Source organism: Hylobates moloch, unplaced genomic scaffold (assembly GCF_009828535.3).
Source record: "Hylobates moloch isolate HMO894 unplaced genomic scaffold, HMol_V3 SCAFFOLD_7, whole genome shotgun sequence".
NCBI lineage: Eukaryota > Metazoa > Chordata > Mammalia > Primates > Hylobatidae > Hylobates > Hylobates moloch.
The window spans coordinates 42792692-42818486 of NW_026652282.1; the positions used below are offsets into that span (position 1 = coordinate 42792692).

Here is a 25795-nt window from a genome sequence, read left to right on the forward strand (position 1 = left end):
TACAGGCATGTGCCACGACACCTGGCTAATTTTTGTATTTTTAGTAGAGACGGGGTTTCTCCATGTTGGTCAGGCTGGTCTTGAACTCCCGACCTCAGGTGATCCGCCCACCTTGGCCTCCCAAAGTGCTGGGATTACAGGCGTGAGACACCGTGCCCGGCGAGCTACTGTCTTTTCTTTGACCCTTCCTTTCCAGTTTTTGAAGATAAAGCAGGAAATAAACTTCTCTGAAAATACTTGATAAAAATTCCCCCCAAAAATAAAAACACATGCTTCCACTTCATTGATACAAATTTACTGCAGTTTGGCACCTGGGTCTAGTTCAGCTGGTGGATGAGAAGATTGATATGTTCACCCCGATAGCCAGGTGTGCCCATATCCTTGAGGAAGCCCACTCTATTTTTGGTAGTATGACGGGCCACTGACAGGTGGAAAGGGCTCAAGAACCATGAGATCTCCTGGAAATCCTTCCCTGGGAAGGCAATTTCATGAATGAGGTCTTCCAAGCAAATGACACCAAACTTCCCCAGGTGCTCCTCAATCACTGTGCTGTCTGTCAGAGGGATGGTCTTATTCTTGACCTTGGCTTGTCTACGTTTAAAAATGAGTTCCCGGACAGACTTCAGATTTGGAAATCCCCAGGTCACATAAGGTTCCACTATACACAGCATTTTTAGGTTCTGGGAGGTAACTTTTACAAAGACACCACTAAAAATTTTCTTTAGGTGGTCTTGCAATGGTTCTCTGCACCAATAAACTCACGCCATCAATCCTTTCAATGTGTACGACAAAGGCCAAGGAATGTTTATCTGGCAATTCCAAGGCATGAGGTTTCACTTCTAGTCGTCTGAGACGCACCTTGTCCCGTTTCTGCCGCCAGGAATCATGTAGGAATGATTCCAGTCACTTAAACCTGAGCCCTTTTCCTTTCCTCTGCTCCTTCTTTGCCAAAAGTGCCTGCTTTGCCTGGGTGGCTTTGAGGGCTTGATAAACCTTCCTGTTTTTTCAGGAGATTTTCTGGAACCAAAGGGATTTTTCTTTGCTCTTGCTCTGCCATCTTTCTAGTTGTGTCTTTTTTATCTTTGTCAATCTCGCTGGAGGATTACAAGTTTTATTGTTCTTTTCAAAAGACCAGCTATTGGATTTATTTATTTTTTTCTATTGTTTTTCTGTTTTCAATTTCATTGATTTCTGCTCTTGTATTTATTACTTCCTTCCGCTTAGTTTGAGTTTTCTTTTTCTAGTTTCTTGAGGTGGGAGCTTAGATTATTGATTTAAGACCTTTCCTCTTTTCTCATATAAACATTTAGTGCTATAATGTTCCCTCTAAACAGTGCTTTATCTGTACCCCACAGATTTTGATATGTTACATTTTTCGTTTTCATTCATCACATTTTAATTTCCTTTGGGACTTCATCTTTGATCCATGGATCATATAGAAATATATTATTTAATTTTAAAGTATCTGGAGATTCTCCTGTTATCTTTCTGTTGTTGGTTGATAGTTCTATGCTATTATAATCAGAGAACATACTTTGTACGACTTCAATTTGTGGAGGTGTTTTATGACCCCGGTATGATCTATGTGGAGAATGTTCAACAGGTGCTTGAAAGGAATGTGCATTCCATTAGTGTTTGGCTGGAGAAGGCTGGGTATCTTCAAAAAGGTTTCCTGTTCAGTGAAGTCACCTTTTTCCTGGTCGTTTAACAGGAATGGCTTTTCTTGGAGCCATCTTGTTTTGGCGGGGGGAGTCTGTTCCTGTTGATGGTTCTGAGTTGTAAGTTTCTCCAGTACCTTTTGATGACATATGAGAGGATAAAGGAAAACCCAGGGAACTCAACCACTGTGCTGTTCAATTCCTGAGGTCTGCAAGCTGTCCTCCTTACCTTTCTACCTTTCAGAGTCTTCCGATTTGTGTTTGTTGTTTTAATTTTTTTTCTGGTCTCTTCTACATGTACTTCTTCTTTCTTTTCTGTTTTTTTGTTTTGTTTTGTTTTGTTTTTTTGATAGAGTCTCACTCTGTCACCCAGGCTGGAGTGCAGTTTGTGTGATCTCAACTCAGTGCAACCTCTGCCTCCTGGGTTCAAGCGATTCTCCTGCCTCAGCCTCCCGAGTAGCTGGAATTACAGGTGCGTGCCACCATGCCTAGCTAATTTTTGTACTTTTAGTAGAGACGGGGTTTCACCATGTTGGCCAAGCTGGTCTTGAACTCCTGGCCTCAACTGATCTGCCAGCCTTGGCTTCCCAAAGTTCTGGGATTACAGGTGTGAGCCACCGCACCCAGTCTCTTTTCTTTTCTTATATTAACTTTGTTAATTTGCATTTTACTAGGGAAGCACTTGTTTTATGGCAGTATTAAAATGCATTGCTATACAGTTATGCATAATGTTCTGCAATAACTGCTTTAAACACCTTCCTATCTGGGAAAGATTTTCCTCTCATTTTGAATATATGTATATGCGTATGTGTGTGTGGTTTCTATGGTTTCAAGGCTCTTCCATGTTGTAGTAGGTATCTGTACTTCTTTTTTATTATCAAATAATACTCTATTGTATATATATGGCAAATTTTGTTTATCCATTCATCACTTGATGGACATTTGGATTATTTCCACTTTTTGGCTATTATGGATAATGCTGCTGTTACTATTTGTGTATAAGTTTTGGAATGGACATATGTTTTAATTTCTCTTGCATAGACATGGTCTCCTAATCAAATGGAAGATTTGGGTTTTGATTTGTATTTTCCTAATGACTGATGATGATAATTATCTTATGTTATTCCTATATCTACACACACACATACACACACACACACATTCTTGACTCCTTTATCTGATTTGCTAGAGAGTTTTTTTTATGACATTGGTCATTTCCATTTGTTTATTTTTTTGAGACAGGGTCTCACTCTGTCATCCAGGCTGGAGTGCAGTGATGCAACTGTGGCTCACTGCAGCCTCGACTTCCCAGGCTCAAGCAATCCTTCCACCTCAGTCTTCCTGAATAGCTGGAACTACAGGTGCACACAACCATGCCTGGCTAATTTTTCTATTTTTTTTGTAGAGATAAGGTTTCACCATGTTGCCCAGGTTGGGCTCAAACTCCTGGGCTCAAGCGATCCTCCCACCTTGGCCTCCCAAAGTGCTGAGATTATAGGCATGAGCTGCTGCGCCTGGCTACATTGGTCATTTCTTTTTTTTCTTTAAACCTCCTATGTTTATTTGATTTAGTTAAGGTTTTATTTTTATTAATTACTTCCTGGTTTTGGTTTTTGTTTTGCTTAATTTTGCTTTCTCTAATTCTAATGTTTTAGGTTGAATATATAGCTCATTTTTGGGTTGTGTTTATTTTTAATTAAAACCAAAGCTATTTAAAGCAGTAAATTTCGGCCCAAATACAATGCTGTATTCCGTAACTTCTGGTAAAATTTGTATAGCTTCTATATTGATTTCCCACTTTGATCCTGGGTTATTTAGGAAAAAGTTTTCTTCCCCTTTTAAAAAATAAGATTTATTTAGGTATATTCCAATACCATAAAATTCACCCACTTAAAGTATGTAGCTCAGTGATTTTTAGTATATTAACAGAGTTGTGCAGCCATCACCACAATCTAATTTTAGAACCTTTTCAACACACCCAAAAGAAATCCTGTCCTCATTAGCAGACATTTACCATTCATGCCACCTCGTACTCCCAGCTCTAGGCAACCACTATTCTATTTCTGTCTCTGTGGATTTGCCTATTCTGGATATTTCACATGAGTGGAATCACAAAACATGTGGTCTTTTGTGACCGGCTTCTTTCACTTAGGGTAGAGTTTTCAGGGGTCATCCATGTTGTAGTAAGTATTAGTACTTCTTTTGTGTTACCAAATGTTATAATATTCCATTGTGTATATATGCCAAATTTTGTTTATCCATTCATCAATTGACATCAAACATTTGGATTGTTTCTACTTTTTGGCTGCTATGAGTAATGCTGCTGTAAATATTTGTATACAAGTTTTGGAATGGACATGGGTTTTTAAAAATTTCTCTTGCATAGATACCTATGAGTGGAATTTCTGGGTTATATGGTGACTTTATGGTTGATATTTTGAGAAACTGCCAAACTGTTTTTCAGAATGAGTGCACCAGTTTACAATCCAACCAGCAATGTATGAGAGCCCCAATTTATTCACAGCTCACCAACACTTGTTATTTTCTTTTCTTCTTATGTTAGCCATTTTAGTGGATGTGACATGGTCTCCTAATACATGAAAGATTTTGGTTTTGATTTGCATTTTCCTAATGACTGATGTTGTTGAACATGTTATGTTACGATCAGAGAATGTAAACCTGTCAATTCCCAACATTAAAACATTTATCAGATTTTTTGGTGGCCAAGTTATTCGAAGGAATTTTGTAGAAGTTCCGTTCCTGTAAGAGAAGAAAGTATATTTTCCCTCTTGTTTTGGTATGACATCCTTTTTATGTTTTTAAAATTTAACTTGTTCATGCCTTTTATTTTATTTTACTCTTTATTTATTTTACTTTCTCTTTTCCTCTTCATCCCATTCTTACTTCCGTTGTCTTAAGTTCCTCTTTTCTAAGTAGATTATTTTTCCTTTCTTAACAAGAATGACTAAATCTGCAGTGCCTCTAATAATTGATCAGAATAAAATTGTACCTCAACTTGGACATAGAGACACCCTCTCCTCCCTAGTTCCCTCAACGAGGAAACAGTTTTACCTCTGGATATTTTTGAGTTAATTAAAAAACTTTAGTCCCAGGCTATTAATATTTTTCTTATAGCATGTCTCTTCTGTTTCAAGAAATTTTACTTAACTTTTTTATTCTGAATTCAGGGTCATATTTTCAATATCTGTTAAACAGAACCACATTTATTTTGAACCTACCATGGAAAAGGTATCATATGATATAACTTTGACAGCGTGAACTTTGGAACCTTGGTAGACTGGGTTTGACTTAACACCACTAAACCTCTAATTCTGTATGCATAAAATGAAATAATAATGATTATAACAACACACAGATGAAAGGATTGTTGTGTAAATTACCTGCTTCTGCATATTACGTGCTTCCTTGTAACAATACTTGGTAACATGTATTAAGTGTTTACCTGGGGCCAGTTCAGCACTAAGTACCATTGAAACATAATCTCATCTAATTTTCATAACCACTTGGGATAAATATTTCAAATTCATTTTGAAAAATAAACCTGAAGCAGCTTTTTCATGTTCTCATAGCTAAAAGTTGGCAGAGCTAGAATTTAAACCTTTATTAATTTTAGTCCAAATCTCATGCTCTTGCTTATATTCTATTTTAATTGATAAGCAGAATATATGTTTCTTGGACTTTATCTGCTTCACAGTGTCCAGTGCAGTGAACTGTACTTTGGTTCCCCCAGGAGATGTCTGTGTAGTAAGTGCTATCTGCCTCTGATCATATGGACACTGTCTTTCCAGAGTTCTTGGAGTCTCTGCGGAGTCCCTGGGCCAGATCTCATAGTGAAGGCTGCAGGATCTTCCTTCTGACCCCAGCAGTCCCCATTGAGTCCACCGATCCCACTGGAATTATAGAGTTGTCAGCAACAAAGCCCCAGGGCTGAAGTCCAAGTCCGTCGGGAACATGCCAGCTAACGAGGACGCTCCCCAGCCAGGGGAACATGGCAGTGCCTGTGAGGTGAGGAGGAGGAAGAGGTGCCCAGGGGTTGGAATTCATCCAGAGCCCCGAAGGAAAGATACTATCTCATAGTTTTCATTTCTAGTACTTTTTTTTTACCAGGCAGGAAAATTTCCCCCCACCCCCATTTTTATTGGTCATTTATTTCCCTTTTGTGAATTTCCTTCTCCTGTCCATTGCTGATTTATTTATCTTAGCTTATGGATTTTAAAAGAGGCTTTTGAAAATATTCAGGTTAATAGTCCTTTATCATTCTTGCATATTTTATGAATATTTGTTGCCACTTCATAATTTGCAACTAGCTCTTAGTTTCATTTACAAGTGATAAAGGTATCAAATAGTTCTCTAAGTCTTGTTTTAAAAAATAAAAGCTCTTCCATGCTTTGTTTTCCGCCAGATTCCAGCTCCCCAGAAGCAAGCACCCTTACTCTTTTTAATAGTTTTAAAGAATGTTTTGGGTGTTATCTATTGGCTTTCCACTACGGAAGATAGAGATTGAGCTTTTCTTTACACCCCCACTCACACACACATTTCCTAACTCCACCTCCCTAAGATAGGTATATCATTGTTTTGGTGAGATTCATGGTCAGTGTTGATCATTGAATCCCATGGTATCTATGCTGTGATGACTATTTCTGCACAACTTTTTTCTTTTCCCTGGAATTAACAATTTTCTGTCTCAGTCATTTGTTTGCGTTACTATATACACATCAATCATTCAACTCCAAATTCTTCTCTGGTGTTTAGATCTCCTTTCTATATATTCAAACACATTAGGTATTAATCACAGTGATAATAATTAAAAGCAGTCATACAACATTTACTGCATGCCAAGCACTGTTACACGTACTCTACATGTGTTCACCCATCTTCACAACAACCTCATGAAGTAGGTGCCATTATTATCTTTAGAGACAGGGTCTCACTCTGTTGCCCAGGTTGAAGCGCGGTGGCACGATCATAGCTCACTGCAACCTTGAACTCCTGGGCTCAAGTGATCCTCCTACCTCAGCCTCCCAAGTAGCTTCGACTACAGGTCCGAACTGCCATGCCCAGTAGGTGCCATTATTATCCCCATGTCATAGAGGGGAAAACTGGGGCATAGGGGAAAACCATTTGGCCCAGGTTTACACAGTAAATAGCCAGTAATAGGTGGGGCTGCTCTCACTTCTGAGCATCATTGTCCTCTCTTTGAAGAAATCTCTCCTGGAGCTTGACTTGCTAAAGTCTGGACTGGTGGCTTTCTCAGTTTGATACAGAGCTGTTACCTTGGTGTCTTCCCTTCACCATCTCCCAGGAAATCCCCTTGACTTCTCTCTTGGGTCAGATCTGTTTCCTGGAGCTTGTGTCTTCATCTTTCTTGGCTTACCCCTTCATTTTGTGGGGAGCACATCCTTCAGTATATCCTTGCAAATGGATGCATGACAGGTACATTTTATGAAACTTTGCATGTCTGAAAATGTCATGCAGAAATATATTTACTGAATACATATAACTGTATAAATTTATGTGTAGATATATAAATATGAATGCCATGGAAATATACCTATTTGATCCTGACACTAAATTTGTGTTTTTGGCTGAGAATAGAATTCTAGATTAGAAATAATTTTTTTTTTTTGTTTTGAGACAGAGTCTTGCTCTGTTGCCCAGGCTGGAGTGTAGTAGCACAATCTCGGCTCACTGCAAGCTCTGCCTCCTGGGTTCACGCCATTCTGCTGCCTCAGCCTCCCAAGTAGCTGGGACTACAGGCACCCGCCACCACACCAGGCTAATTTTTTCGTATTTTTAGTAGAGACGGGGTTTCACCGTGTTAGCCAGGATGGTCTCGATCTCCTGACCTCGTGATCTGCCCACCTTGGCCTCCCAAAGTGCTGGGATTACAGGCATGAGCCACCATGCCCGGCCTGGAAATCATTTTTATGCCCAATTTGAAAGCCTGTTTCCAAAGTCTTCCTAGGCCTTTTCTACTCACACGTACATTTTCTCTGCTTTTCTAAAATTCTTTTTATTTGGTTGTTGATGCTCCTTTGTAAAAGTTCTTTGCTTTACTGATTTCCATTTCTGTCTCTTTTGTTCTCCCTTCTAGTAGTACTTTTTAAAAACTTTGTCTTCCAAATCTTCTTTTGTGTCTCTCATTAATGCTGTTATATTTTTTCTTTTAAGTAGCTCTTTTTGTCTTTAGAATATTCCCGTGCTATTTTTGTTTTATGGATACAGCATCATGTCATTCTAAAGATATTAGTAGTAGTTTTTTTAACAACTTAATTTTTTGAATAGTAATATAGAAAAAATGGCTCAAAAAATTAAAGACATATAAAAAGCTATACAGGTTGAGTATCCCTAATCCAAAAATCCAAAATCCAAAATGCTTCAAAATCCAAAACTTTTTGAGCACTGACATGACATTCAAAGGAAATGCTCATTTGGATTTTGGATTTTCAGATTAGGGATGCCCAATCTAAGTATAATGCAGGTATTCTAAAATCTGAAAAAAAGTCCAAAATCCCAAATACTTCTAATCCCAAGCATTTCGGATAAGGGCTACTCAAGCTCCATGGTCTAAATTCACTTATCCATCTTTCTCCTGTCTGCTCAGCTCTCTCTAATACATATAACCAGGTTAGTTAGTTTTTCTCTGTATGGTTAGGGTTTCTTTATGCAAATAACAGCAGCTGAGAACACATTCTTATTTTCTCCTTTTTATGTCACAGAAGGTAGCCAATTAAAGAAATTTTTATCAATGTTTGTTAATTTAAAATATTTCAGTGAAATATACTATGAATTATAAGCAATGCTGCTAGGAACATTCTTTGTCTCCATGCACATGTGTACACCCTCTCTTAAATATATACAAGGGGGTGAAGTTAATCGGTCATAGTTACATCTTAAAAAGATTTTTATTGTGAAATATAACATACATACAGAAAAGCATACAGAACAGACATGTATGGCTGAGTGAGTTATCCTTCCATAGGCCTAGAAAGAGTCCATAGTTAGCATTCCACAATCCCTCTACTCCCAGAGCTAACTGCTACTCTGACTTTTATGATAATCACTTCCTTTAAGAAGAAAATCACAGCTGGGTGCGGTGGCTCACACCTGTAATCCCAGCACTTCAGGAGGCTGAGGCTGGTGGATCACCTGAGGTCAGTCAGGAGTTCGAGACTAGCCTGTCCAACATGGTGAAACCCTGTCTCTACTAAAAATACAAAAATTAGCCAGGCATGGTGGCAGGTGCCTGTAATCCCAGCTACTTGGGAGGCTGAGGCAAGAGAATCATTTGAACCCAGGAGGCGGAGGTTGCAGTGAGCTAAGATTGCGCCACTGCACTCCAGTCTGGGTGACAAGAGCGAGACTCCATCTCAAAAAAAAAAAAAGAGGAAGAAAGAAGAAAGGAGAAGAAGGAGAAGAAGAAGGAGAAGGAGGAGGAGGAGGAGAAGGAGGAGGAGGAGGAGAAGGAGAAGAAGGAGAAGGAGGAGAAGGAGAAGAAGGAGAAGAAGGAGAAGAAGAAGAAGAAAGAAGAAGAAGAAGAAAGAAGAAGAAGAAGAAAGAAGAAGAAGGAGAAGGAGAAGGAGAAGAAAGAAGAAGAAGAAGAAGAAGAAGAAGAAGAAGAAGAAGAAGAAGAAGAAGAAGAAGGAGAAGAAGAAGAAGAAAAATCGCAATCCACAGAGTAGGAGAAAATATAAACAACAGAGGACTTATACCCAGAATGTATCAAGAACAACAAAACAACAAGAAAAAGCAGAATACCCACTAGTCAGAGGCCTTCTTGAACATATATGTAACAGATGAAGATATTCAGATGGCTAATAGACACGTGAGACAGTGCTCAATCTCATTGTTCATCAGGGAAATGCAAATTTAAACCACAATGTAATACAACTACCCCTTACCACCACCACTAGAATGGCTATAATTTAGAACACTGACAATGACAAGTACAATGACAAGTGTCAGGAGGAGAAGCACTGCTGATGAGAATGTAAATTGGCACAATCTCTGGGGACCTTTTAGCCTTATTCATCCATACATATGTAGACCATATGAGGAAACAGTTCTAGGAAAACACCCACCAGAAATCCTTGGCTGATGTACCAGGACACATGTGTAAATGCTCACTGTAGCATTACTTGTAACAGCCAGAAACTGGAAATAATGCAAATGACCATCAATAATAGAGTGGGGCCAGGTGTGACAGCTCATACTTATAATCCCAACACTTTGAGAGGCTGAGGCAGGAAGATCGTTAGAGGCCAGTAGTTCAAGACCAGCCTGGGCAACATAATGAGACCCATCTCTTAAAAAAAAAAAAAAAGAAGGAAAAATTAAAAAAATAGAATGGATAAATAAATTGAACATAATATTGAGTGAAAGAAGGTATTGTTGTGTTTATTTCAATTTATATGAAGTTTTAAGACAGGAAAAGCAGAAGCATATAGTATAGAGGGGTATATTTGTAGGTGATAAAACTTGAAAGCAAAGTGAGGAAGTGCTCACCATCTGAGGCAGAATAGTGGCTTCCTTGACCAGAGGCGTTGCAGGGAGGGAGAGAAAGAGACATGAGTAAGGCTTCCGGCCAGGGAGCTGGCCATGTTCTATTTCCAGATTGTGGTGGTAATTAGGTTGGTATTTGCTTCGAATGATTAGTTAAGGTGAATATTTGTTTCAGATGTTTTTCTGCATGAATATTATATTTAATAATAATAATCTTTTGAAAAGAAAAAAATGTACCCTCCAATTTTGACCCCAGTAGCCTATATATTCTTTCCCAAGGCAGCTACAGATACTCTGTCCATACAAACACGTGCACTCATTCACAGGCACACACACAAACACACACACACACACACCCCAACACCCCATATCCATTTTTAAACTGAAATATTAGCATACAAAATTTCCAGCACTTGCTTTTCTCCCTTAACAATAAAGCTTGGTGATTACTCAGTGTCACTACATGTAATGAGTTACCTCATTCCTTTACAAGGCTATGTCTTATTCTGTTATATGAATATATCAAAATATGCTAACAAGTTTTCTATTAATAGACATTTAAAGGGTTTCTAATCTTTTGCAATTGTACACAACACTGCAATGAATGTCCTTATACAAATCTTAGTTAACACAAGACAGAGTATGTTTAAAGAGAAATTTCTCCAAGTAGAATTCCCAGGACAGATGATATATACATTTTTACTCTTTTTGTTTTGTTTTGTTTACACATTTTTATTCTTAATGGATATGGAAAAATTGCCTGCCTTGTGGGTTGTGTCAGTTGTATGAGTGTCTGTTTTCACCATACCCAAGCAACACAGTGTCTTGTCATATTCATTTTTTCTTTTTGGCCAGTCTGATAGGTTACAACACAGTATCTCAGTATAGATTTAATTTGTATTTCTCTTATGGCTGAGGTTGAATATATGTGACTGTGTTTAAAGAGCCATTTATATGATTTTTTTCTGAGACATTTTAAAACTTCCTTTTCCCATTTTTCTATTAGGGTGTTGCTATTTATGGAAGGATGTTACATGTGTCCCAGTTATTTTTTCCAACTTCCCATTTGTCTTTTAAATGAAAATGTTAGTGTTTTCTCTGTGCATTGAGTTTATCAATCTTTTCTGTTCTCCAAGTTTTGTATCATAACTAGAAAAGCCTTCCTCATTGTTCCTCATTGCTCAGCTGTATTTGGGAAAAAAAGCTCTTACATTTTCTATTTAATACTTAATTGTTTTTATTTTTTACTTGTACTGCTGCAACTAGCTGGATTCTTTTTGCTATTGTTGTAAAGCCATAGCCAGGGATCTGTCTTAATTTTTCTTCAAGATGCCTACACATTTGTCCCAATACCATTTATTAAATAATCTATATTTTCCCCACTAACATGCAATACTACATTAGCATATACAGGCATACCTTGGAGATATTGCAGGTTCGATTCCAGACCACTGCAATAAAGCGAGTATCTCAGTAAAGAGAGTCATACAAATTTTGTGGCTTCCCACATAAAAGTTACGTTTATAGTATGCTATAGTCTATTACGTGTACAATAGCATTATGTCTAAAAACAGTGTATATACCTTAATTTAAAAATACTACTACAAAATGCTAACAATCACGTGAGCCTTTGGTGGGTCATAATCTTTTTGCTGATGAAAGGTCTTGCCTTGATGCTGATGGCGGTTGACCGATCAGGGTGGTGGTTGCTGAACATTGGGGTGGCTATAGCAATTTTTAAAAATAAGACAACAATGAAGTTTGCCACATCAATGAACACTTTCCTTCCTGAAAGATTTCTCTGTAGTATACAACACTGTTTGATAGCATTTTACCCACAGTAGAAATCCTTTCAAAATTGGAGTCAATCGTCTCAAACCCTGCCCCTGCTTTCTTTCAGTTTATGTAATATTCTCAATCACTTGCTGTCATTTCCACACTGTCCACAGCATCTTCACTAGGAGTAGATTCTGTCTCAAGAAATCATGTTCTTGGCTTATCCATAAGAAAAAACTCCTCATCCGTTAAAGTTTTATCATGAGATGGCAGCAATTCAGTCACATCTTCAGGCTTCACTTCTAGTTCTCTCGCTATTTCCACCATCTCTGTAGCTATTTCCTCTAGTGACGTCTTGAACCCCTGAAAGTCATCCATGAGGGTTGGAATCAAATCTTTCCAGACTTCTGTTATTGCTGATATTTTAACCTCCTCGCATGAATCATGAGTGTTCTTAATGGCTTCTAGAATGATGAACCGTTTACAGGAGGTTTTCAATTTACTTTGCCCAGATTCATCCAAGGAATCACCATCTGTGGCAGCTATAGTCTTACAAAACGTATTTCTTAAATAAGACTTGAAAGTTGAAATTACTCTTTGATCTATGGGCTCCAGAATCATGTTGTGTTAACAGGCATGAAAACAACATGAATCTCCTTGTACATCTCATCAGAGCTCTTTGGTGACCAGGTGCATTGTCAGTGAGCAGTGATATTTTGTAAAAAATCTTTTTTTCTAGCAATAGGTGTCAACAGTGGTCTTAAAATAGTCAGTAAACTATGCTGTAAACAGATGTGCTGTCATCCAGGCTTCATTGTTCCATAATTTTTTTTTTTTTTGAGATGGAGTCTCGCTCTGTTGCCAGGCTGGAGTGCAGTGGTGCGATCTCGGCTCACTGCAACCTCGCCTCTGCGTCCTGGGTTCGAGCGATTCTCCTGCCTAGCCGGGACTACAGGCATACACCACCACGCCCAGCTAATTTTTGTATTTTTAGTAGAGACAGGGTTTCACCATGTTGGCCAGGATGGTCTCGATCTCTTAACCTCGTGATCTGCCTGCCTTGGCCCCCCAAAATGCTGGGGTTACAGGCGTGAGCCACCGCGCCCTGCCGATTTGGCATAATTCTTAAGGATCTTAGGATTTACAGAGTGGTAAATGAGCATTGGCTTCACCTTTTTTGTTGTTGTTTGTTTGTTTGAGACAGGGTCTCACTCTGTCAGTCAGGCTGGAGTGCAGTGACATTATCATAGCTCACTGTAACCTTGAGCTCCTGGGCGCAAACAATCCTGCCTCAGCCTCCTGAGTGGCTGGGACTACAGGCATGTGCCACCATGCCTGGCTAATTTTAAATTTTTTTTTTTGAGAGACGAGGTCTTGCTCTGTTGCCAGGACTGATCTCAAACTCCTGGCCTCAAGCAGTCCTCCCACCTCAGCCTCCCAAAGTGCTGGGATTACTGGTGTGAGCCACCATGGCTGGCCAGCTTCAACTTAAAGTAACCAGCTGCATTAGTCCCTAACAAGAGAGTCAGCCTGTCCTTTGAAGGTTTGAAGCCAGGCATTTACTTCTCTTCTTTAGCTATGAAAGTCCTAGCTGGCATGTTCTTCCAATATAAGGCTGTTTAATCTACGTTGAAAATCTGTTGTTTAGTGTAGCCATCTTCATCAATGATTTTGGCTAGATCTTCTGGATAACTTGCTGCATACAGCTTCTATGTTAGCACTTGAGCACTTGCTACTTCATCTTGTACTTTTATGTTATGGAGATGGCTTCTTTCCTTAAGCCTCATGAACCAACCTCTGCTAGCTTCAAACTTTGCTTCAGCAGCTTCCTCACCTCTCTCAACCTTTGCAGAATTGAAGAGAGTTCAGTTCTTGTGCTTTTGAGTAGGCTTTGGTTTAATTAAGGGAATGCTATGGCTGGTTTGGTCTTCTTTCCAGACCACTCAAACTTTCTCCATATCAGCAATAAGCCTGTTTCACTTTCTTATCTTTCTTGTGTTCACTGGAGTAGGACTTTTAATTTCCTTTAAGAATTTTTCCTTTGCATTCACAACTTTTCTGACTGGTGCAAGAAGCCTAGCTTTTCAGCCTAGCTTGGCTTTCAACAGGCCTTCCTCAATAAGTTCAATCATGTCTAGCTTTTGATTTAAAGGGAGAGACATGTGACTCTTCCTTTCACTTGAACACTTAGAGAGACCACTGAGGGTTATTAATTGGCCTAATTTCAATATTGCTGTGTCTCAGGGAATAGGGAGGCCTGAGGAGAGGGAGAGACAGGGAACGGGCCAGTAGGTGGAGCAGTCAGATCACACACAGCATTTATCAATTCAGTTTACCATCTTCTATGGGCATGGTTCATGGTGCCCTGAGACAATGACAATACTAACATAAAAGATCACTGATCACAGATTACCAGAACAGATATAATAATAGGCCGGGCGCGGTGGCTCACACCTGTAATCCAAGCACTTTGGGAGGCCAAGGTGGGCAGATCATGAGGTCAGGAGTTCAAGACCAGCCTGGCCAAGATGGTGAAACCCCGTCTCTACTAAAAATACAAGAATATTAGCTGGGCATGGTGGCAGGTGCCTGTAGTCCCAGCTGCTCAGGAGGCTGAGGCAGAGAATTGCTTGAACCCGGGAGGCAGAGGTTGCAGTGAGCAGAGATCACGCCACTGCACTCCAGCATGGGCGACAGAGTGAGACTCCGTCTCAAATTAAAAAAAATAAAAATAAAATTAAATTAAAATAGAAAATAACCAAATCTTCCACCTTAAGAAAAGAGAAGAAACAGATATAATAATAATGAAAATGTTTACAATATTGTGAGGATTACCAAAATCTGACACAGAGACATGAAGTGAGCACATGCTGTTGTACAAATGGTCCCAACAGGCTTGCTCTATCAGGGTTGCCACAAACCTGCAGTTTACAAAAAAACACAGTATCTCTGAAGTGCAGTAAAGTGCAATGAAACCATGTATGTCTATACATACATTCCAAGATATAACTCTGAGTATATTGGGTATATTTCTGGACCTTATCCTGTTCCATTGAGCTAATAGTCATAATCTTTATTATTCTAATTCCTCTATATTTGTTATTTCTTCTAATAGATGGTAGGGCTGTCTCTGATTACCCTTTTTTTCAGGAATTTACTGTTTTCTTGGTTGTTTTCTTTTTTGTACACAATTTATAATTTGCTTACCAAATTTAAAAATAATTATATTGCCATTGTAAATAAACTTGCATTAAACCTATATCTAAGATAGGACCATTTGCTTCTTTATGATAATTCAGATTTCCTACTAAAGAATTGAGTATGGGCTGGGTGTGGTGGCTTATGCCTGTAATCTCAGCACTTCGAGAAGCCGAGGCAGGTGGATCACTTGAGGTCAGGAGTTTGAGACCAGCCTGGCCAACACAGTGAAACTCTGTCTCTACTAAAAATACAAAAATTAGCCAGACGTGATGGTGCACGCCTGTAATCCCAGCTACCCAGGAGGCTGAGGCACAAGAATCACTTAGATCCAGGAGGTAGAGGTTGCAGTAAGCCGAGATCACGCCACTGCACTCCAGCCTGTATGACATAGTGAGACTCTGCCTCAAAAAAAAAAAAAAAAAAAAAGAATTGAGTATGTTTGCTTTTTTTCAGGTAATCTTTGCATTTCCCGTTAATGTGTTAACATTTCCTTCAAATATGTTTTGACATCAGTTTTTGTTTCTATTTTCTAAATGGAAAAAATGCAAATATATATGAATGTATATCATTATAAATTGAAACTAAAATTACAATTATTCCCACAGAAGAGATAGTTGAAAGAAAGTAAGTGAAAGGAAAAGCAAAGAATCCTATGATTCTCTTATTCTTTTCCAGAAGAATATAGATATTGATAGACTTTGGGAGAGAAACATGCATATAATTCTGGTCTTATGTTGGGATGAGTGATAAGACTAAACGTAGAATGAATAGTAATTTTCAAATGAGCATTAAGGGGGAAAACACCAAAAATTTTATGTGCCAAGGAAATTAAAGGAAACGAAAAGAAATATTTAAATAGCAGAAATCCATCCTACTGTTCCAATAATTACATATGGGTTAAAATCATTCATTAAAAGAAAAACATCGTCAGCAGATAGGAAAAAACAACTTAAAAATTCCCCAAGGTCCAGCATTATTTTATAAATATGAGTTACATTTGAAATTAAAAGACCCAGCCAGGCGCGGTGGCTCATACCTGTAATCTCAGCACTTTGGGAGGCCGAGGCAGGTGGATCACCTGAGGTCAGGATTTCTAGACCAGCCTGGCCAACATGGCGAAACCCCATCTCTACTAAAAATACAAAAATTAGACGGCGCTCACCTGTAATCCCAGCTACTTGGGAGGCTGAGGCAGGAGAATTGCTTGAACCTGGGAGGCAGAGGTTGGCAGAGGTTGCAGTGAGCCGAAATCATGCCACTGCACTCCAGCCTGCGTGACAGAGCGAGACTCTTTCTCGAAAAAAAAAAAAAATTAAAAGACCCAGAAAACATGAAAATGAAGGGATAGAAAATGGTAGACTTGGCCAAAAAACACCAATAGAAGCCTGTGGCTGCAATTTTAAAACCTGAGCAGAGGGAATATAAGGTGAAAAACGTCGCAAGGTATGAAAGTAGATGGTTCTTCAAACTGTGAAATACCAAGAATTATAACATTTATCAACACATATATAGCTAATGATATATCCTTAAACTACGTAAAATTAAAACTAGGTGAAATAGTTAATTGTACCACTAGCCACTTTAACCCAGCTTTTTTCAGAAACTAGATGATGAAGCAAAGAAAAAAAAATTTTAAAGCTTTGCTGTAATATGGATCATCACACAGAGCATGAAAGCATGAAATTAAAAAGTAAGCAGCTAGTGAAAAATAAATATTCTCTACACACATTACAATATTTTACATAAATATGTTTAAAGAGAAAGCATAAATCATCTTACAAAATACATACAAGTAAACATCAAGAGGCACATTTTAAGGTTTATGCAGTAAAGCTAAACTTACAGGTGGACGGAAAATTATAGATTTGAATGTCCATTTATTCCTTTCCTATACCCATGAACTTTCCTTCCTGTTAGAAATGATCTTTCCACTGAACCCTTTCCCCTCCCTTCCAGTTATCTCCTCTCTTTCCTATCACATCACTTTTCCCCTTCTATGCTGGGCCATTCTCACAAGCATGCAACATGCAGAAATATTTTCCATCTGAAAAGAATCTGCCCTTGACCCCTCATCCACTCCCAGCCAAGGTGTTTCACCAGAGGAATAAGTAATTCCTGCAAGCTCACTGACAAAACCTGTGACTTGCAAAACAGTTTAATGTCTTCTCCTGTTAGGTGGGTTTTGGGCCAGGGACACGTTTCCTCAAACTGGGGCGAGGCTGGGGGTTACTCCCCTATAATCTCTGTGGTACACTTCTTTGCAGGCCCTGGGAATCTCAGTTATGCCAAACCCTGACCCTCAATTCTTCCCCTTTTATTCTGTAAGCTGCCATTCTTACTACCAAGGGTCTCATACTTTTTACCTAATGTTGTGGTATAACAGCCTGCCAAAGAGAACATCAGCAATTACAGATCAGCCTCACTCATGGTGATGGAACTGTTATAAATGAAATATCATCAAGCAGAATCCATCAATTCCTTTAAAAGTCACTCATTCTGACCACATGGTCCAATATTATAAAATCTATAATCCACCATATTAACATATCATCAGAGAAAAGCAATGTCACAAAATTCAACATCCATTGTTGATTTTAAAAAGTATCAAAGTCAAGCATCCCACACTTCCAGTTCCTTCCCCAAACTCACCCTAGGGATTGTCACTGAAGTAGTGAAGGCTGATTAAGAACATCCAGAACTCTTCATTTGGGATTGAGTCCCTTATAAGTCATCTTCCTTTGTCTCGTCTTATACTTTTCCAGAATTCGTCTCTGGCTGATTAAGATGGAGACCATGACTCCTTTCTTTTGGGACTTCCTTATACACTGATGATGTTCAGAATCCTTTATTTTAGATTGAGTCTTTTATCTTTATAAAGTGTCTTCCTTTGTCTTGTTTCATTCTTTTGCCCTGGAATTCTACTCTGGTTGATATTAAGATGGAGGCCTTGCTTCCCTTCTTTTGGCTTTTTCTGATACACCTTTGCTTATCCTTTTACCATCATTCTGAATCTTTGTTCATTTTTCTATATAATATGTGAAAGATGTGTTTTATATTATACTTTCTAATTTTAATGTTTCTTTTTAATATGTTTCACTATATGCTCTATTTTGCTTTGTTTTTTGTTCTTTCTAATAATTTGAAAGGGTCGGCTGGGCGTGGTGGCTCACGCCTGTAATCCCAGCACTTTGGGAGGCCGAGGCAGGCAGATCACCTGAGGTCAGGAGTTTGAGACCAGCCTGATGAACATGGTGAAACCCTGTCTCTACTAAAAATACAAAATTAGCCAGGCGTGGTGGCACATGCCTGTAATCCCAGCTACTTGGGAGGCTGAGGCAGGAGAATTGCTTGAACCCAGGAGGCAGAAGTTGTGGTGAGGCAAGATCACACCATTGCCCTCCAGCCTGGGCAACAAGAGCCAAACTCTGTCTCAAAAAAAAAAAAACAAGAAAGAAAAGAAAGGAAAAGAAAGGTTTAAATTCTTTTTTTGGTTCTTTAAGTGGTTACCTTTATAACATTAATTTTATAAATTATAATTAATATTCTAATTATTATAACACTATCTATTAACTGTCCACCTTGAGTAGTGACAAGATTTGTATATGTTATTTCAATAATTCTTTTATTAGTTTTCCTTCAGCCTTGTATTTGAAGGCTTATCAGTTCAACTTTCCTGGGTCAATTTTTAAGAACAAATTATATACTGATTTTCCTCTCTTCCGTATTTCTGTCATTTTTTTCCTATTATATTTTGAAGTATTTATTGATTTCCACTTCATTTTGTTTACTGGCCATAATCCTTTCTTTGTTCCTACCTGTTTTGATAGGAACTGTTAAAGACATTCATATCTGGATTGACTTTTTGGTTTTTTAATCACTTCAAATGGTCATGTCAATGTCTTTTCAAAGTTGATGACTTCAAATCAGAATCCAGATAAGGTCCACACATTTGTTCCTATGTCTCCGTCAAGAACTGTGAAGAGTCTGAGATTTTTACCCTACTTGTGAGCTAATGAGTTAGCCTGCGACAGTGTCCTGGATGCTGGCAAAAGAGATATGAAACTCTGGACTAGAGAAAAGGACTTTATTACTCACGGCAGTCGTGGTAGCTACAGTCTTAACATTTGTGCCAGCTCCCCAAGTCCCGATTCCTACAGGGTGACGTGAAGAGAGCCAGGTGATGCACAGTGGGTCGCTTAGGTATCCTGAGTCTTTTATACTGAGTAGTAAGCAAACTTGTCCTTTGCTCCAGAGGGAGACACAATATATATATCCAAGGCTGTTTGCTCAAACATCCTCAGAAAGGTGGCCTGGAACAAAAGGCAGTGTGGCATAATAAAAATATATATATTTGGTCTCTGCTGCTGGTTCCTGACACAGAGCTCTGAAAACTCTTGTAATTTCCTGAGTGGACAGGGGTGCCAGGAATATCTGTTGTTCTAATATTTGGTCTTTGACCCTGGTTGTTGACACAGAGCTCTTAATCCCATGCAATTTCCTGGGTGATAGGAGCATCTTTTGTTCTAATGAGATGACTTTTTTTTTTTTTTTTTTTTGAGACGGAGTCTCACTCTGTCACCCAGGCTGGATTGCAGTGGCGCGATCTCGGCTCACTGCAAGCTCTGGCTCCTGGGTTCATGCCATTCTCCTGCCTCAGCCTCCCAAGTAGCTGGGACTACAGGCGCCCACCACCACGCCCGGCTAATTTTTTGTACTTTTGTTTAGTAGAGACCGGGTTTCACCGTGTTAGTCAGGATGGTCTCGATCTCCTGACCATGAGATGACTCTTGATGGGCTCCTGGATAGCTTCAGGAGCGGGGCTGATCACCAGAAAGTTCAAGCCGTGATTAGAAGCTTGGAACTTTCAGCCTCACCCTCATCCTCTGGGGAGGGAAGAGGGGCTGCAGATTGAGATGATCATCGTGCCTATGTGATGATGTATCCATAAAAATCCGTATAAACCAACCCCTGATTTATAGCCAATTGGCCAGAAGTATGGAGGCCTGGACTTGTGATTGGTGTCTGAAGTAGGACAGTCTTGTGGGACTGAACCTTAACTTGTGGGCATGTTAAATTGTAGAACACCTGTTGGAGTCTGCAAAAGATGTGGTTTGGAGAGCTTCAGGGTTGGTGAACATGGAGGTGCCAGGTGGGTGGCACGCCTGGAGAGGACGTAGAAGCTCTGCGCCCCTTCCCACATACCTTGCCCTATGTATGTGGATAGGGGTGCTAGGAACATCTGCTGTTCTAACATTTGGTCTTTGACCCTGGTTCTTGACACAGAGCTCCTAATCCCATGCAGTTTCCTGGGTGATAGGAGCATCTTTTGTTCTAATCAGGCTGTTTATCTGGCTGTTCATTTGTGTCTTTTGTAATATTCTTTACAATAAACCAGTAAATGTAAATAAGTGTTTTACTGAGTTCTATGAGCTATTCTAGCAATTATTGAACCCGAGGAGGAGTTTGTGGGAATCCCCAATTTATAGCCAATCAGTGAGAAGTACAGGAGACCTGGACTTCTGATTGGTGTCTGAAGTGGGGACAGTCTTGTGTGGCTGGGCCTTAACCTGTTAGCGTCTGTTCCAACATTGGGTAGTTAGTTCAGTATTAAAGTGTGGAACACCTGTTAGAGTCTGCAAAGAATTGCTTGGTGTAGAAAACCCCACACATTTGGTGTCAGAAGTGTTCTGTGTGAGTGGAAGGAAAAACAGTTGTTTTTTTCCCTTTTTCAGGCAATCAGTACCTGTCCTCACAAGATCTGCAGAAATGCGAGAGCCCCGTAGAGAACTGTCTCACATCTCCCCCTTGTTTCTACACTGTCTTTGATTCTGCACATGTTCCCATGAGTACACTACTCCACTGGTTAGTTTAATTATTCTGTCAGAGGCTAGGGCCAAATCTGTGCAAGTTGTCTCATGCAGCACTTAATTAAGGGTTAATCAGCAGTGCTCCAAGCAGCAGTCTGGCCAATACTGGGCCAATACCGCAATACTGGGCCAATCCCCAGTATTTTCCTCAACCATAACCCTTAGGGTCCCAGGCCCGACCAGCTGAACAAATCCCATAAACCATTAAGGTCTGTCTCCCTGATAAAACCAGGTGTTTTTCTCCTTAACTTTCTAGCTTGACCTTTCTACTTGGCCTCAGGCACTAATCCAGATAACATGATGTATTAATATTAGCAATCGCACAAATTCTATCTTGGCCCCAAAGGGCAATTTAATTATCCATAACGACCTTGGACAGCAAGTTGAGGCTGATCAGAATGTTTCCAGGGCCAAGGTAGCATTATTAATCACCTCGGCTAAAATCGGACAGATTTGCTACCACCTTTTCTAACTGGATGATTCCTATCATGGGAATAACTGCTTGCAGGGTACACATAAATAACAAGCCAGTTTATCCCTCTAGGAAGTTCCTCCTAGCAACAATGGGTAGCCTTGTTTTGGTGAGGTCTCAAGAGTCATTTGAGGGTTATGTGAACCCCTGGTAGTGATTCCTTACACACTTGCAGGTCTCTAATGAGCCCCACTCAAGGTGCAAATCAACATATTTTGGGAGGGAACAAGTTAATGTCTGACTTATACACAAAGAGTACAATCTCGGCCGGGCGCGGTGGCTCATGCCTGTAATCCCAGCACTTTGGGAGGTCCAAGGCAGGCAGATCAGGAGTTCGAGACCAGCCTGGCCAACATAGTGAAACCTCGTCTCTACTAAAAATACCAAAAAAAATTAGCTGGGCGTGGTGGCGGGTGCCTGTAATCCCAGCTACCCGGAAGGCTGAGGCAGTAGAATCACATGAACCTGGGAGGCAGAGGTTGCAGTGAGCCAAGATCATGCCATTGCACTCCAGCCCAGGCAACAAGTGCGAGACTCCGTCTCAAAAAAAAAAAAAAAAAAAAAAAAAGAAAAAGAAAAAAGAAAACTACAATCTCAGGGTGACCCTGGGAAGAAAGTGTTGTTTAAAACTGAGGGGGCTCCCTAAGTAGGAACCACAGCAGTCCAGGGACACAGGGTGAGAGTACCTCCAATGTGATCTCACAGCCCACTGATAGTCTTTAATTATTTAAGATAAAATCCAAGCCGTGTAAGAAATTGAATGTATTCAGGCTACTGCAAAAGGAGAGTGCCTCAGATCTGGAGATCAGAGTGTCTGGGAGGGGTGGTTTTGAATCTTACTTTTATAGGGAAGAGTAGACAGGTTTGAGTGGGGAGAGTTCCAATGTGGAGATGGGTTGTTGTTTTTGCATTCAGAGGAAGTCCTAGTCAGCTAGCTGAACAGGGAAATGTTTATCTTTGTGGCTAGCTAGTTTCAGGAAAACAAGCTTCCAATCTCAGTTAATCATTCATGAGACACAGAACAGGACGTTAGAGGGTCTGTCTCAGGCGTTTTGGCAGGTTCAGGCAAAAGGAGAGTGGTCCGTGTTTGACTTTTTCACAGGTAAACCCGGGAGTCATGAGAAAGAGTGGACAGCAAGCCTTATCTAAGCCAGGTGGGGGAGAGGGGTCTTTTGCAGTCAGTGTTTCCAAAACATGAAATGGGGAGGGTGGTTCGTAACTGTTGCTATTTTCAGAGTTCAGGTGGAATTCAACATTGTCAGACCCCTTCTTGTTCAAGGCAGCTATAAGGTTGTCCTTGAACAACTGTCTGGAAATGAGGCTACTGGGGATACCAGGTCTACACCATTGTCAGTCTAGATTTGATCTCCACATGTAACTTTGTTGGCTCAGATTTGGCCTCTGGGCACGAAGTCAGTTGGCAGTGCAGTTGTTGTCAGGTCTGTTGGATTGTGATATGTTGAATCATTTGTCGATACTGGCTGCAGCGTGACACTAAGACTCTAGGCAGGCTGTATCCCCAATTGCAAAGTGTAAGATTATACACAGGAGAAGGATTAGAATCCCTGCCATCTACCTGAAAGCTAAGATCTTCTGCTTCCAAATTCTGGCCAGGAGAACATGCCCCATAGGCCGTTCATGTGAACCTTAGAGAGGCAAGTAGCCTTTCCCTGGAGTTTAGTGATTGACTATTCTACAAGGCCTGTGGTGCTCATCCAAGTAGAGCAAGAGGTGTTGGCTATGGTGCAGACACCTCCTTGACCAGCTAGGAGGAAGGCAAGAGCTACATGATTGTACTAATTTGAGCCAGTGAGTTTCAACTTATTTGCTATGTTGTAGGGCAGAGGTGGTATCATATCATTTATTACTTCTGCAAGGGTTTAGGAGAGATTTGGAGCTACTTTTTCTAATTGCATAATTCCTTGAGTGGGTAAAATGATCCTTATAGTGTGCATAAAGAGAAAATTGCTGATTCCCCTGGGGTGTTCTCCTGAATACCCTTTAGTTGCGTCATTTTGGAATGATTAAGTCTCCAGAGGGACATGTGGGCTGACAGGTGAGGTGGTGGTTTTCAATATTCGGAGGTCTTGGACAAGGATTCCAAAGACACTGAAAAGATTAATGTCGGGAAGGCAGGTGTAGACTGGCTGGCCACATACAAAGTAGTACCATAGGGGTCACAGACATGTTTGTGGTTTAGGAATTCTTCATAATGGTTGCAGTTAGTCAAGGGGTGGACCCCTCAGGAGGGCAGAGTCTTTGTGTAAAATTGAACAAAGTCTATGAGGCTGATTGAAAAGTGGTGGAGGAGAAAATGGTAGATTAAAGCTCTGCTATGTTTGTTTTTTTCCTTTGACTGATTCTGAGAAAGTAGAGTCCATTATAAATAATGTACTGGGATATTTTCTCCTTTCCCCTACCCTATTTGTTTACAAATTATTGCTGGAGATTTCAAGAGAAGCATTAATTATGTTAGGAGATATGGTGTCATTACTATGTGCTAAAAGGTTGGGGTTGGTGAGGTGAGATGGTTTAAATACCAATATGAACCATTAAGGGGAAATAGGATGTGCTGAGGGGAATGGTGATTAAATGTTAGTGCTGAAAGTCAAGTGAGGGTTGACACATCCAACAATTGGCGAGACTGCGAGTGGTAGCAATAGTTGAAAACCAAACAAGGGTCCAGGTGGGGTGGCTCACACCTATAATCTCAGCACTTTGGGAGGCCGAGGCAGGCAGATTACTTGAGGTCAGGAGTTCGAGACCAACCTGGCCAACATGGTGATACCCCGTCTCTATTTAAAAAATACAAAAAGTAGCTGGGTGTGGTGGTGGGCACCTGTGATCCCAGCTACCGGGGAGGCTGAGGCAGGAGAATCACTTGAACCCGGGAGGCGGAGGTTGCAGTGAGCCGAGATCGCACCATTGCACTCCAGCCTGCATGACAGGGCAAGATTCCATCTCAACAACAACAACAAAAAAAATAAAAATAAAATAAAATAAAACCGAACAAGGGAATATCATCCCCTCTTTGTTTGTACAGTGGGAATATAAAGGAGGGAGAGGACAGAAGGTACTGTGAGGGGCAAAGCCATCTTAGAGTACAGGATCATAAGGGGACGGTTGGGTCAGAGGTCAATGGAAAAGAAGGAAAAATATGACAAAGAGCAGATGAAGCAAGATGGCAAGGGCTAAATAATTTTAACAGAGCAAAAACCAAATTCTAGTTTCATATCAGTATAATATTCGATACGAAAACTCATTTTGAAAATCTTACAAGTAAACTCATTAAGCCTTAGCAAACTTTGTCCACAACAAATAAAATTCTTTCTGTGGACCTTCTACAACTTTCTATATTCATTCAAGTTTTGCCCTCTATTTTTCTCTTTCTCATTCTGGAACAACCAGTCATTTTACTTTAGGACAAAACTACTTACTTTTTCCTCAATAAAAACATATCCTGTGTAGCTCACATACAGAGTTATTCCTTTCCGCCACTGTTGCTCCTGGTAGTCTCATTCACATATATAGATTACAACTTTTAACCACAGTAACTTCTATTTCACAGAGAAAACTATGAACTGTGAATAAATGTGAATTGTCTGTCATACACCAGCATTTTGTAGCAGACTAGCAGAGCTTATGAATATACATCTCCCAATTTTTTATAGCCATACACATCCTTTATAGTACAACTTCTCAAAATGACAAAGATTAGCATGTTCATTAACAGACCCAAATATGTATAGCCTCTCTGTACCATATAAAAATAAGACACAGGCCAGGCGCAGTGGCTCACACCTGTAATCCCAGCACTTTGGGAGGCCGAGGTAGGCGGATCACCAGGTCAGGAGTTTGAGACCAGTCTGGCCAACATAGTGAAACCCCTAAAAATCCAAAAAATTAGCTGGGCATGGTGGTGTGCGCCTGTAATCCCAGCTACTGGGAGGCTGAGGCAGGAGAATCACGTGAACCCAGGAGGAGGAGGTTACAGTGAGTTGAGATCGTGCCACTGCACTCCAGCCTGGGCGACAGTGTGACACTCCGTCTCAAAAAAAAAAAAAGTCACAAAGGTTACATAAACTTAAAATTATGCTTAATGTTTTAGTTTTCTTTCTTACTTAAAAATAACTAGGTATCTGGTGAATAATGATTAACTTAATTTGACATACATCTAAGGCTTTAAGTTACCCAAAAATATTGGCACCTGTTTTCAAACTGACATACTGACATATAATTACTATAGAAATAAAGTTTGTCAGAATAATGATTCTATTTGGTCAAATATACATTCACAT

The 25795-nt window shown here is 39.9% G+C and overlaps 1 protein-coding gene and 1 pseudogene across 3 annotated transcripts in view; one reads left to right on the forward strand and one right to left on the reverse strand.

Moving 5' to 3' along the window:
* Nucleotides 1-25795, forward strand: part of ZNF81 (zinc finger protein 81) — a 99966-nt gene that overhangs the window by 7980 nt on the left and 66191 nt on the right. For 2 of the 3 annotated variants that reach the window (XM_058441419.1, XM_058441420.1), the window contains exons 1-2: nt 1738-2130; nt 5468-5684. In XM_058441419.1, the coding sequence (XP_058297402.1) occupies nt 5631-5684 (54 nt within the window). In that variant the 5' untranslated portion in view covers nt 1738-2130; nt 5468-5630. Of the gene's footprint in view, nt 1-1737; nt 2131-5467; nt 5685-25795 lie in introns of those variants that run through there. The other variant, XM_032756824.2, reaches the window with a different exon arrangement.
* On the reverse strand, nt 166-1247 carry LOC116811646 (ribosomal protein uL30-like; annotated as a pseudogene).